This window comes from Ranitomeya variabilis, chromosome 4 (genome assembly GCF_051348905.1).
Source record: "Ranitomeya variabilis isolate aRanVar5 chromosome 4, aRanVar5.hap1, whole genome shotgun sequence".
NCBI classification, from domain to species: Eukaryota; Metazoa; Chordata; class Amphibia; order Anura; family Dendrobatidae; genus Ranitomeya; species Ranitomeya variabilis.
In genome coordinates, this window is record NC_135235.1 from 650,610,540 (window position 1) to 650,625,409 (window position 14,870).

General features: G+C 43.5%; 1 protein-coding gene across 1 annotated transcript in view; it reads left to right on the top strand.

Moving 5' to 3' along the window:
* Positions 1 to 2,697: 2,697 nt before the first annotated feature.
* The window catches only part of LOC143766168 (uncharacterized), a 50,839-nt gene continuing 38,666 nt past the window's right edge, over positions 2,698 to 14,870 (top strand). Inside the window, exons 1-5 of the mRNA XM_077253635.1 lie at positions 2,698 to 2,845; positions 2,974 to 3,153; positions 3,236 to 3,359; positions 3,439 to 3,536; positions 4,051 to 4,141. Of these exons, the coding sequence (XP_077109750.1) occupies positions 2,771 to 2,845; positions 2,974 to 3,153; positions 3,236 to 3,359; positions 3,439 to 3,536; positions 4,051 to 4,141 (568 nt within the window). The 5' untranslated portion in view covers positions 2,698 to 2,770. The remainder of the gene's footprint in view (positions 2,846 to 2,973; positions 3,154 to 3,235; positions 3,360 to 3,438; positions 3,537 to 4,050; positions 4,142 to 14,870) is intronic.

Sequence of the window (14,870 nt, forward strand, 5' to 3'; positions counted from 1 at the left end):
TGTGTTACAAGGCACTGACGGAGATCTATTTTGTATCTATATATTATTTTAAAAGTTATGCCGACCTTTTGTCTGACAAGTAATATTTGTATATGTACTTTTTGTAATTTACAGTGCCATTGCTGATGTTATATCCTATCCTATGCTATGTTATACTATCCAATGTTATGTTAAAAAAAAATCAATAAAAATTGTTTTTTTTTTAAAAAAAAAATGACCTCTGACCTATCAGAGGCCAGCAGCTGATCTTAATGTGCCCATCGAGGTCACTTTCATGCGGCGCCTGCAACGGGCACACTGACGTCAGCCGCCAGCCTCTGATAGGTCGACGGTCATCTTAACTATTGAACTATTGCTCGGACGAATTTAGTTGAAACCAGCGGTCCTCTTCCACATTCTGTTCAGAGGTCCGCCAAGGACCCGGGGCACACCAGAGAATTCTCTGGTGTCCTGGTGGGCCTATTCGACACTGTGGTAAACGTAATGACCAATCGCAACTGATTATTACTACCTCACTTTTCCTTAATTTTTTTTAGATACCAGTTGGTTGTTTTTTTTCAGCATCCATTTGACCAGTCTTTAGGGGCTGGTAGCTTTAATGCTTTTAGCACAGTGGTTTTTGTTTGGAATTGCATACCTATGTTGACACAGGGATACTGCGACAGAGTGGGGTCAGACGATCGCAGCATCTGATGATACATACACCTGCGGTAGTTAGAACAGCTTCACCGTCCTACTAGCAGTTCTGGCTTTCTTTGCTCTAGTGCTGCAAGGGTTTAAACTTCTGGAGTTCTGAGTTTGTTACTCCCAGCAGGTGTAAGAACCCTCCTCTTTGCTTCTGACCTTGTCAGTGATAGTTACCACTAACTGATTTGGAGTTGAGGTAGAGAGTTCAGTGTTTGAAGTAGGCGGTTGGAGAGTTTTTCAGGAAATTGCTGCATGGAGTTGGTTTGCATGTTTATATCTATTCTCTCCCATTTGGTTTCTTCCTTCCTATTCCTCCTGTTTCCCACTCTGTTGGTGTCATGGCACAGTTGCCAGAGATCTTGGGGCTAGGGTATCCTTCCGTATCCTTAAAGCTAGGGGTGCCATATTAACAAACCTCATTGTTCAGTGACCCTGCATCCCTGTCTTGCAAAGATAACAGTACAATAAACTGTAGGAGCTGATATAAGAGGTAAATAACAACCATTCATCAATTGGCAATTATTAATTCAACCTACAAGAAAAGTCAATAATTCAGACTCTTGACCAACTGAAGAAAGAAACACATACATTCAAAAGTCAACATATAGATAAGTCTATGCCTCCTGGCTTATTGAAAATAAATGTCTGGATAATTAATATTAAATGCTATGTCGTCACTCATTGTCTATTTACCCCTATCTGTTTTGTTAGTGTTTGCCTATACACTTTGACCTCACACCTCCCTAGGTGGGGTTGGAAACAGATAAAGGTAAGATAGCATAGCAAGGTAGGAGACCCCAGCATCTCCACCATCCAGGGGACAGGGAATTTGAGGGACTGGGTATGTTCCCACAGTCCCTTGTCACTGCATGACATATGAGTTCAGGATGAGATAAATGAAAATTCTAAAACACTAAAGCCTCCTCCTCCTGTGTGTAGATAAATAAATTAGCGAGTAGCTGAACGTTTCTGGAAGAGCAACGTTTTACTCTGTACTTTCTCATTAGCAAATGGTTGCTACTTCAATGGTGAAGATAATTGTCCCTGAGACAGACTGAACTTCTCCAGTATCACATGGCACAATGGAAATGCAATATTTTGATGCAATATTATCAGAAATCTGATATCAACAGCATCCACGGATACATCTGTAATCGGGAGACATCATTACTTCTGTGGAGTAAAGCAGCCAGAATTTTCAGCCTTGGGAAGCAACATATATATAATATTAAGTATGTCTACCATCTTTCTGTGCATACAATTAATCATCCTCCTCTCACCTGAGACCCTTTACAATTTCTCCCCCAGAAAAACTCATTGTCAGATCCAGGAGGGACAATGAGACATGTAGACCTTTTCTAATTTCTGCGCTGATCTCCTCCGCCAGAAGGTTCAATCCATAAGACGTTTCTGTATTTAACCCATTTATTTTTGTAATGTTTGTTTGCCATGTATTTAAATCTTATTTCATTTATTTTTACATTTTTAAGCACTGTACTTCATTTTTATATATTAAATCTAAAGCTAAGTTTAATCAGTTTGTTCCTTGCTGTTCTAAACGTACCCAGAACAAAGAAGAAAAGTATAGCTTGTTTTTTTCACCCAGTGTATTCCAAAGTGCAAGAAGTAGCTATTGATGGCTTTGAAAAGTTAGCCGTGCTTGTGAGCTAGTGTGCCACCCAGGGCAGGCGTTCAAAGTGACAAGTGGTGGCTGCAAGAAGTGTGGTGTGGATGTGTGAGATGACTGTGGAGTGCACTTAGGTCATTTTCAGCCAATTGTGGCTGTTGAATGGACAAGTGATTATGACAATTGTGAGTCCCCCTTTTACAATCACATCCAAGTTACGAGTTCACAAAGTGGGTGGTGTTTATGACATTCCAGTTTATATGATCTGAGAATACAACATCTACACGTTCTATCTCCTCATATGTTCCCTTTATTATTGCCTGTAATCGTGTTATTACATGAGATCTTTATGATGTTACATCATCCTCTTCTCCCCATGCAGGTCCCTACAATATTGGATCCTCTCAGTGGAGATATTCTATATATAAGAGAATTTTCCTGATATACCCATCAAGGATGGTTAGTGACAGGGACAAGATGGAGAAGATATTACACCTCACCCTAGAGATCCTCTTCCGGCTTACTGGAGAGGTGAGAAATTATGATGATGTCACATTACATCATTCATATCTGTCGGAATAACAGATGGATAGAACTTAGAGAGGTGAGGACTCTGGAAATGTCTAGTGAGATTTTTTAATGTGTCTCTCCATAACCAGGATTACACAGTAGTGAAGAAGACCTCTAGTGAGCACTGTCAAGCCCCTGTGTCTGAGGCATGGAGAAGACCCCTGAGCCCAATCACGGGGCCTCCACCTCACCCCTTGATGCATGAGAATATCAATGACCAGAAGATCCTACAACTCACATACAAGATGGTTGAGCTGCTGACTGGAGAGGTGACGCTACTAGGAATGATTGGACATTATACAGTAACACTTTAAAGGAATTGGGGGATGACGGTATCATTGTATATTTCAGGTTTCTATAAGGTGTCAGGATGTCACCGTCTATTTCTCTATGGAGGAGTGGGACTATTTAGAAGGACACAAAGATCTATACAAGGACGTCATGATGGAGGTTCCCCAGCCCCTCACATCACCAGGTAATAGACAGGGCTAAATACACATGGCCTATAAATATATGTATGTAAAGAATGAATTCAGTGCCTGTGTTTCCTCTAGTTCTATCTAGTAAGAGGACAACACCAGAGAGATGTCCCCTACCTCTTCTTTCACAGGACTGTAAACAAGAAAACATCCGTGTTCCTCAGGATCATCAGGTAGATGGAGAGAAGGTGTCATGAGATCTTTCCAGTGATGTGTAGATTGCTGTGAAGGTCTTGTGCTTATTTTTTTTTTGTTTTTATTCACCAGTAATATATGTTTAATACTTAAACAAAAAACCATAAGAGGAAAACCTCCACTAACTATAGGCAAAAAACCACCAGTACACAGGCAAAGGTGCTTACCTGTCACGGCCTCTGACCAATTGTACTATCAAGGTGCAGCGGATATCTTTTTGCACTGGTGTACCAAGCGGCCAATCCCTGATTGTAGGCTGGCTGCCTCATCGGTATTATTGCACCTGTGCAGTTGCCATCTTAACTTGGGTCCGCTACACCTTGATAGTGCAATTGGTCAGAGGCCATGACAGGTAAGCACCTTTGCCTGTGTACTGGTGTTTTTATGTTTAATACTTGTCTAATGAGAACAGTAGAGAAGGCAGGATTAGAGGTGATCGTAGATGTGACTTCTCCATATGTCTGTCTTTGACTTTTACAATCTTTGTTTTAGGGTAAAGATCTGACCCATGTTAATACTACAGAGACATATGTGAGGGGTGTTGAGCGGTGCAAAGAGGAGATTCCTACATATGACTACCCAGGTGAGTAGTAACTGCTAAATTCAGAGAAGTCACAGATTCTCCTCAGTCACTGGCTGCCAGTGTTTTATCGGCGGTTTAGTTCGACTTTATCTCCTCCATCCAAAACTGTACCTAATAGTGTGAGCATGTGTGGAGAAATAGGGAGTCGGCTGGCGCCCCAAGTCAGTTAGCCGAAACCGCATGGACCAGGGATCGTCCCGCCTAATTCCTGCTCTCCCAATACACATTGGTATAGCGCTACTCAGACAACACAGTGTAAAGGTAAAACAGTGTGGCAATGCTTTATTGAACCAAAAAACAGTCAGATAACACGTAGAACAGTCCCAGTACAGTACCCAAGATGGTGCACATTACAGAGTCTCACCCTTCTGCTGACTTGCCGGGATAATGGCAGATGTTACGTCAGAGCTCCCAGGGTCAGCTACCCCACCTGTGGTGCACAAACAGAGAGGAGGTATTGACAAGCGTAGGGAGATGACAGCCCATAGAGTTCATACAAGGTCCAAAGCCAGTTGACACGAGAGTCACCACCTAGCTTATCCGAAAATCACCATGGAACAAGACGACCAGACGGTCCCAAACCTGGCTTTCTCGAAACGTATCTATGGTTCAGCGATGGTCACTGGAGCGGATCTGTATCCTTCCAACCGGAGCCGAAAACCCGTAGGTTGTTTCCTATAGAATGATATTCCGTGTCCCACGTGATGGTGCCATGATAAATTGGCTGCTATCCTGCCTCTGGTTCTCTGGATGTTTCCGCAAAATGTCCGGCTGTGTGACTCCCTCTACTCTTTGTGTCTTTTTATACCCCAGGCACGTAACATATTTTTAGATTTTCCTAGTGTCCTTCAGTCCACCCTCACAGATAAGGGAAACAATGGTGACGATAACAAGTAACATTACTTGACCATTCAATCTATTTGCACAGTCTTTCCCTCTCTGCTTTCAAAGTCAACAAACTGGCTCCGTAACACAATGCATAGTTTGCATATCCCCAGACCTCACTATTCATCAAGGATGAGAACACACTATGTTATATCAAATATCAGCTTATAAGTCAATATTCCAGACTCACACAAACAAAAGTCTGTTTTCTTGACCAACCGGAAATCAACACTTAAAGGGAATCTGTCACCCCAAAATTCGCCTATAAGCTGCAGCCACCGGCATCGGGCTTATTTACAGCATTCTGTAATGCTGTAGATAAGCCCCTGATGTAACCTGAAAGATAAGAAAAACAAGTTAGATTACACTCACCCAGGGGCGGTTCCGATTCGTTTCGGGTCCGATGGGCGTCGCGGTCCGGGTCCTCCCATCTTCATACGATGACATTCTCTTCTTTGCTTCCTGCCGTGGCTCCTGCGCAGGTATATTTTATCTGTCCTGTTGAGGGCAGCGTAAAGTACTGCAGTACGCAGGCGCCGGGCCTCTCTGACCTTTCCCGGTGCCTGCGCACTGCAGTACTTTGCTCTGCCCTCAACAGGGCAGATAAAGTACACCTTTGCAAGAGCCGAGGCAGGAAGCAAAGAAGAGGATGTCATCATATGAAGATGGGAGGCACCGGACCGCGATGCCCATCGGACCCGAACTGGAACCGCCCCTGGGTAAGTATAATCTAACTTGTTTTTTTTATCTTTCAGGTTACATCGGGGGCTTATCTACAGCATTACAGAATGCTGTAAATAAGCCCCTGATGCCTGTGGCTCCAGCTTATAGGCGAATTTTGGGGTGACAGATTCCCTTTAAATCCAAAAGCCAACATACAGATCAAAAGTAAATTCTTCATGGTTGTCTACACATGGTTGTTTGGGTAATTAAGATATCATCTGGTTTCTTCACAGCATATAAATAAGAAATTGTACTGAGTCATCGATTGTTGAATCTGCAAGTCCAGAAAAAAAAATTTCCCTCTTATACTCGGGTATATACGGTAATTTACTCTACTAATAAGCCGAGATTTTCAGCCCATTTTTTTAGGCTGAAAGTGCCCCTCTTGGCTTATACTTGAGTCGTTGTCCCAGGGGGTCGGCGGGGTAGGGGAGTGGCGGCTGTCACATACTCACCTGTTCCAGGCGCGGTGTCTACATCTCCGATGGTCTCTGGGCGCCGGCAGCTCTTCCTGTGTTCAGCGGTCACGTGGTACCGCTCATTAAAGTAATGAATATGGACGCATATTCATTACTCTAATGAGCGGGTACGATGTGACCGCTGAATGTAGGAAGAAGCTGCCGGAGACCATCTGTCAGTGAGAAGCTGCCAGGGACCGTGCTGGGAGCAGGTGAGTATAACGGGGGAGGGTGAGCATTGTGCGATATTTACCTGACCCCGTTCCTCCACCAGGCGCCGCTCCAACTTCCACTTCCTCTGCCTGTGACTTTCTGGTCAGAGGGTGCGATGACTTAGTTAGTGTGCGCCCTCTGCCTGAACAGTCAGAGAGCTGGAAGACAGAGCGGCGCGCAGCGGTGGAAGGAGGGCAGGTGAATATTGCAAGTGCCGGGGGCCTGAGCGACGAGAGGTGAGTATGTGATTTTTTTTAATTTTAATCGCAGCAACAGCATATGGTGCATAATCTATGGAGCATCTTATGGGGCCATCAATCTTTATGCCGCATTGTATGGGGCACATTTTCTATCAAGCATCTTATGGGGCCATAATCAACCTTTATACAGCATTGTATGGGGTAAATGTTTCTATGGAGCATCTTATGGGGCCATTATTAACCTTTGGCAGCATTATATAGGGCATATTTTAATATGAAGCCTCTTATGGGGCCCATCATAAACTGTATGGAGCATTATATGGGGCGCATTTTGTATGGAGCATCTTATGGGGCCCATCATGAACTATATGGAGCATTATATGGGACTCCTGATTCAATATGGATATTCAAAAACTCTTAACCTACTGATGTCTCAATTAATTTTACTTTTATTGGTATCTATTTTTATTTTTGAAATTTACCAGTAGCTGCTGCATTTCCCACCCTAGGCTTATACTCGAGTCATGAAGTTTTCCCAGTTTTTTGTGGCAAAATTAGGGGTCTAGGCTTATACACGAGCATATACTGTAAATGTAATATCTTTAAATCTTGTCCACATGTGAATTTATGTACCGTAACAGCAGAGTTTTCCGTTATCCTGACTTTTCAGTTTGTGAGAAAATATCCGTCTAACTTCAAAGAAGTTCACAATAAACTACAGTAAAATACATTATACTTATGTCATGATATATCTCTAAGATGTGTGTAGTAGATGGCTCTAATGACTCCATGTCATGAATTTCATGTTTTCGATCCCAAGGAATGAAAATTACAAGTGTATAGTCTTTCTTAAAATGAGGAGCACTAATGCTTTTTCTACCTTTCTAGTCAGGACTTATAGTAGCTCCAATAGTTCATCATAAATAATGCACTAAACCGGAGTTGCACTCATGTTGAAAAGTTCTCTCTAAATCTAATATATAAAGCTGAATGTGTGTATGTATGTATGTATGTATGTGTGTGTGTATGTCCGGGATTGGCATCTGAACCGTCGCAGCTACAGCCACAAAATTTTGCACAGTCACACGTCTGGACCCCGAGAGCGTCATAGGCTATGTTGTGAGGCGAAATTTTAACACCGCGCGTTCCAATTCACCAAACAAGTTTGCCCCTATCTACATAATGGGGAAAAAATGAAAGGAAAAGTGTTGGAGGCAAATTAACAGCTGCCAGATGTGAACAAGGGGGACTTAAAGAATGAGAGCGATGGCGCCAAAGAGTATATACTGTACAGTTGCTAAGGTGGGGCCCCGACATGGGATAATCACCACACCACCACGGGGATATGAACACACACACAAAATGCGCCACACACTACCACGTGCTCGAACACATATATCACCCTCAGCACACATTTCACCACACATACACCAACCTCGCCACATAAAAGTCGAAACACAAAAGTCGCCGCTCAAAATGCGCCACGCGCAAAACTCTCCACATGCAAAACTCGCCACACGTGCAAAACTCACCTCATGGAAAACTCGCCACACGCAAAACTTGCACACGCAGAAAAATTGCCACATGCACAAAAGTTGCAACACATGCAAAAGTTGCCTCACACAAAACTTGCACATACTCAAAAGGCACCACACATAAAACTCGCCACGCGCAAAACTCGCCATGCGCAAAACTTGCTGCACACAACTTGCTACACTAACCTGTCACATGCAACTCGACACACAAAAAGTTGCTACACGCATGTCGCCACACAAAACTCATCTCACAAAAGTCGCTACATGCATGTCGCCACACGCAACTCAACACACACAACTTGACACACGAAACTCGCCCTAAAACACACACAAGTCTGGTATTATCCTTCAAAAATAAAAATCTGATTAATAAGCAGACAAACTACAAGAGCAACAAATGTACCATATAGGAATCCGGCAGCTGTCAGTCACATGACCAGTCTATTATGTGTATGTGTGAGCTAATATATACTGCCAGGGGGTGGGCTTACTGTTGGCTGGGGATTTATCAGGCTGCCAATTTAGCTTACAAATACTGTGGTAAAAATACTGACCAAATAACGTGTGAACGAGGGCTAATACAGGAGGAGATGACATACAGATATATACTATATACAGGAGGAGATGACACACAGGTATATACTATTTACAGGGGAGATGACACACAGGTATATACTATATACAGGAGGAGATGACACACAGATATATACTATATACAGGAGGAGATGACACACAGATATATACTATATACAGGAGAGATGACACACAGGTATATACTATATAGAGGAGGAGATGACATACAGGTACATACTACATACAGGTATATACTTATACAGGAGGAGATGACACACAGGTATATACTATATACAGGAGCAGATTACCTACAGGTATATAGTATATACAGGAGGAGATGACATACAGGTATATGCTATGTATAGGAGGAGATGACATACAGGTATATACTATATACAGGAGGAGATGACACACAGATATATACTATATATAGGTGAGATGACACACAGGTATATACTATATACAGGAGATTACATACAGGTATATCTAATATATAAAGCTGAATGTGTGTATGTGTGTATGTCCGGGATTGGCATCTGCACCGTCGCAGCTACAGCCACAAAATTTTGCACAGTCACACGTCTGGACCCCGAGAGCGTCATAGGCTATGTTGTGAGGTGAAATTTTAACCCCGCGCGTTCCAATTCACCAAACAATGTTGCCCCTATCTACATAATGGGGAAAAAGTGAAGGGAAAAGTGTTGGAGGAAAATTGACAGCTGCCAGATGTGAACAATGGGGACTTAAAGAATGAGAGCGATGGCGCCAAAGAGTATATACCGTACAGTTGCTAAGGTGGGGCCCCGACATGGGATACTCACCACACACGGGGATATGAACACAAACACAAAATGCGCCACACACTACCACGTGCTTGAACACATATACGACCCTCAGCACACATTTCACCACACACACACCAACCTCGCCACATAAAAGTCGAAACACAAAAGTCACCACTCAAAACTCGCCACGCGCAAAACTCGCTACATGCAAAACTCGCCATATGCAAAACTAGGCTCACGCAAAACTCGCCACACGTGCAAAACTCACCTTATGGAAAACTCACCTCATGCAAAAATTGCACACACAGAAAAATTGCCACATGTACAAAAGTTGCAACACATGCTAAAGTTGCCTCACACAAAACTTGCACATACTCAAAACGCACCACACATAAAACTCGCCACGCGCAAAACTCACCATGCACAAATCTTGCTGCACACAACTTGCTACACTAACCTGTCACATGCAACTCGACACACAAAATGTTGCTACACGCATGTCACCACACAAAACTCATCTCACAAAAGTCGCTACATGCATGTCGCCACACGCAACTCAACACACACAACTTGACACATGAAACTCGCCCTAAAACACACACAAGTCTGGTATTATCCTTCAAAAATAAAAATCTGATTTAATAAGCTGACAAACTACAAGAGCAACAAATGTACCATATAGGAAATACGGCAGCTGTCAGTCACATGACCTGTCTATTATGTGTATGTGTGAGCTAATATATACTGCCAGGTGGGCTTCCTGTTGGCTGGGGATTTATCAGGCTGCCAATAGCAACCAATCACAGCTCAGCTTCTATTTTGCTACAGTTAATTAATCTGAGCTCTGATTGGTTAATATAGGCAACAAAGACATTCTCAGTATAACAAAGCTAATATATGTTGTGAAATGCTTCTATTAGCTTAGTTTTTGCCTTTTAATAATTACATTTCTATCTATTTGTTTTGTGGTTTTTGCGTGCAGAATAAATTTTTGTTAACACATTCTATTTTGCTAACAGCAGTCATTAACCCGGGCGAAGCCGGGTAGTACAGCTAGTGTCTAATATTTCTTTAAAAAAAAAAAAACAACAACTCCTCAAACATAAAATATTTCCCCCACAATAGGTTAGGTTGCCAAGTACTACCATGTCACATACGCTAATTCAGTGATACACAACATTTTTTGCTCTAAGGGCCACATTGCCATACTGAACCAATCCCAACGGCCACAAAAAAAGTAATGAGGTACATACATGAATACATCTCTAGAACCACCATCAGTACATTAATACATCTCCAGAACCAAGTTTTGAGTATTTGAGGAGAATTTGGAGAGTTTCTACTCCCAAAAATATCAGTATGAACTTAAACTGAGTTTTTGCAGCAAAAATTGATACATCCTCCTCATAATCTCAAATCTCTAAGTTTTGAGAATTTTTAAGTTTAATCATAGCCATAATGCAGACTATAGATTGTTGCATGTGTAAAAGATCAGAATCTGTACATGCATGCAACTCCATAACCATTGTCAGTACATGAGTGCAACGCTAGAACCATCGTCAGTACTTGACTGCAGTGCTGGAACCATTGTTAGTGCATGAATGCAGTGTCAGAACCACTCTCAGTACATTAATGCAGCATCAGACCCACAGTCAGTACTTGAAAGTAGAGACAGAACCATTGTCAGTACATGAATGCAGCTCCATAACCATCGTCAGTACAAGAGTGCAACGCTAAAACCACTGTCAGTACATGACTGCAGTGCTGGAACCATTGTCAGTACATGAATGCAGAGCCAGAACCACCATCAGTACATGAAAGCAGAGCCAGAACCACCGTCAATACATGAATGCAGACCCAGAACCACCATCAGTGAATGGATGCAGAGCCAGAACCACCATCAGTACATGAATGCAGCACCAAGCTTAGTACAGTGACCAATTGTAATTACAGGTCAGTCCCATATATAATTGTACTGCTTGAACCTACAATTCTCAGTATGTCCTTAACAATGGTAAAAAAAATTAAGGGAGTTATCAGCCAACGTCAGACTGCGGACCATACAGAAGCTGCAGTACAATTAAAATGCAGGGAGGATCACAAACAAACATTTAAATCAAGGTACCTTGTAGGGGATATCTTCTCTGATTGAAGTTGTTCACATTAAGTTTGTTTCCATGTAGTACAGACACCATGGTGACATTTTACGCCCAGAGCTAGTCTTTTCAGACTTGTTTCTTCTTTGTCCTCAGCAGCACTTCTTGACACAGTGTCCTTAGAAATAGAAGCATCATTATACTGCCCCATAAACATAAAGATCTCCCATGCTGCGCCAATGAATATAATATTTTAATCTCACTTTGTTTCCTGCAAAAAATATCTCCCCTCACTGCCACAAAACAAACACATTTCATCCTTGGCTCCTCTTTGAGCGTTTACCGATGCCCGCCATGTCCTCGTCACCTCAGCGGCCAGGCTCCATCAGCAGTGTGATGAGCTTAGTAGCATGCTGACCTCATCAAGCTAATGCACATCAGAGCAGACAAGCACTCTGCTGGTCCTGTCCCTCTGCCACAGTGTTCAAATCTATTCATGTCTAAAAGCCGCAAATACATTTTAATATAGGAAGAAGGATGCTGCTTCTCCCAGTCAGCTTCGCGGCATGCACAACATCCTTCGGTGCGCCGTATGCGGTCTGCAGGGCATATGTTGTGCAGGCCTGCCCTAATTACTCCAAAGATGACCCAGGTTTTGTCTACAGTAGTTATTGCACAGCGATTCTGTACTGTAAGAGCAGTGAGACAATGAAACGCTCTGACCAGTAGCGTAGCTACCGGGAGGGCAGAGGGTGCGGGCGCCTGGGCCCGGTGCTCTGAGGGGGCCCACCCGGAGCTACGCTACTGAAACTGTATCGGCGCGCGCAGCAGTGGCCCCCCGCTCGTGATCGGAAGATCAGCTGTACCGGCATTTAGCCGATACAGCTGATCGCAATGATGGGAGGAGCGCTGCGTTACTTCTCCTATCATCCCCCTGTCAGTGTCTACGTCTGACGTCGCCGACACTGACAGCGGGTGCGATGACGTCACTGCCCGGCGAACGCTGTCAGGAGATCAGCTGGAGCAGCGCATGAACCAGGAAGAAGAGAGGTGAGTATTTTTTTTTATTTTTTTTTATGGGTGTTGCTGCCTTATTACAGGGTCTGCCTATGGGGAACTGCCGCCTTATTACAGGGTCTGCCTATGGGGATCTGCCACCTTATTACAGGATCTGACTATGGGGGGGCTGCCTCATTACAGGGTCTGACTATGGGGATGCTGCCTTATTACAGGGTCTGACTATGGGGGTGCTGCCTTATTACAGGGTCTGACTATAGGGGTGCTGCCTTATTACAGGGTCTGACTATGGGGGTGCTGCCTTATTACAGGGTCTGACTATAGGGGTGCTGCCTTATTACAGGGTCTGACTATGGGGGTGCTGCCTTATTACAGGGTCTGACTATGGGGGTCTGCCACCTTATTACAGGATCTGACTATGGGGGGGCTGCCTCATTACAGGGTCTGACTATGGGGATTGTTGTGAATTTGCTTTTTGCTCCCTCTAGTGGTTACTAGTTTTTTGACTCTGGTTTTTCTGTCATTCCTTTTATCCGCACCTGGGTCGTTAGTTAGGGGTGTTGCTATATAAGCTCCCTGGACCTTCAGTTCAATGCCTGGCAACGTAGTTATCAGAGCTAGTCTGCTGTGCTTTTGTCTACTGATCCTGGTTCCAGTTATATCAGCTAAGTCTGCCTTTTGCTTTTTGCTATTTGTTTTGGTTTGTATTTTTGTCCAGCTTGTTCCTAATCTATATCCTGACCTTTGCTGGAAGCTCTAGGGGGCTGGTGTTCTCCCCCCGGACCGTTAGACGGTTCGGGGGTTCTTGAATTTCCAGTGTGGATTTTGATAGGGTTTTTGTTGACCATATAAGTTACCTTTCTTTATTCTGCTATCAGTAAGCGGGCCTCTCTGTGCTAAACCTGATTCATTTCTGTGTTTGTCATTTCCTCTTACCTCACCGTCATTATTTGTGGGGGGCTTCTATCCAGCTTTGGGGTCCCCTTCTCTGGAGGCAAGAAAGGTCTTTGTTTTCCTCTACTAGGGGTAGCTAGATTCTCCGGCTGGCGCGTGTCATCTAGAATCAACGTAGGAATGATCCCCGGCTACTTCTAGTGTTGGCGTTAGGAGTAGATATATGGTCAACCCAGTTACCACTGCCCTATGAGCTGGATTTTTGTATTCTGCAGACTTCCACGTTCCTCTGAGATCCTCGCCATTGGGGTCATAACAGTTTGCCAGGCCAGTATTAAATGTTTAATGCATTGCAGAAGAGGGATTATAAGAAAGAAGATTCTGAGTTTTTTTTTTTTTTTTTTTCTTCTTCCCCTTTACCTCAGAGTGGCTATGCTTGCTGCAGACATGAATGTCCAGACCTTGATTACAAGTGTGGACCAGCTGGCTACTCGTGTGCAGGGCATACAAGACTATGTTATCAGAAATCCTAGGTCAGAACCTAAAATACCGATTCCTGAACTGTTTTCCGGAGACAGGTTTAAGTTTAGGAATTTCGTGAATAATTGTAAATTGTTTTTGTCCCTGAGACCCTGTTCATCTGGAGATTCTGCTCAGCAAGTAAAAATTGTTATTTCGTTCTTACGGGGCGACCCTCAGGATTGGGCTTTTTCGCTGGCGCCAGGAGATCCGGCATTGGCTGATCTTGATGCGTTTTTTCTGGCGCTCGGTTTACTTTATGAGGAACCCAATCTTGAGATTCAGGCAGAAAAGGCCTTGCTGGCTATGTCTCAGGGGCAGGACGAGGCTGAAGTGTATTGCCAAAAATTTCGGAAATGGTCCGTGCTGACACATTGGAACGAGTGTGCATTGGCCGCTAATTTTAGAAATGGCCTTTCTGAAGCCATTAAGAATGTTATGGTGGGTTTTCCCATTCCCACAGGTCTGAATGATACTATGGCACTGGCTATTCAAATTGACCGGCGGTTGCGGGAGCGCAAAACCGCAAATTCCCTCATGGTGTTGTCTGAACAGACACCTAATTCGGTGCAATGTGATAGAAAAACCGCAAATTCCCTCATGGTGTTGTCTGAACAGACACCTGATTTAATGCAATGTGATAGAATCCTGACTAGAAATGAGCGGAAAATTCATAGACGCCGGAATGGCTTGTGCTACTACTGTGGTGATTCTACACATGTTATCTCAGCATGCTCTAAACGTATAGCTAAGGTTGTTAGTCCTGTCACCGTTGGTAATTTGCAACCTAAATTTATTCTGTCTGTAACTTTGATTTGCTCACTGTCATCT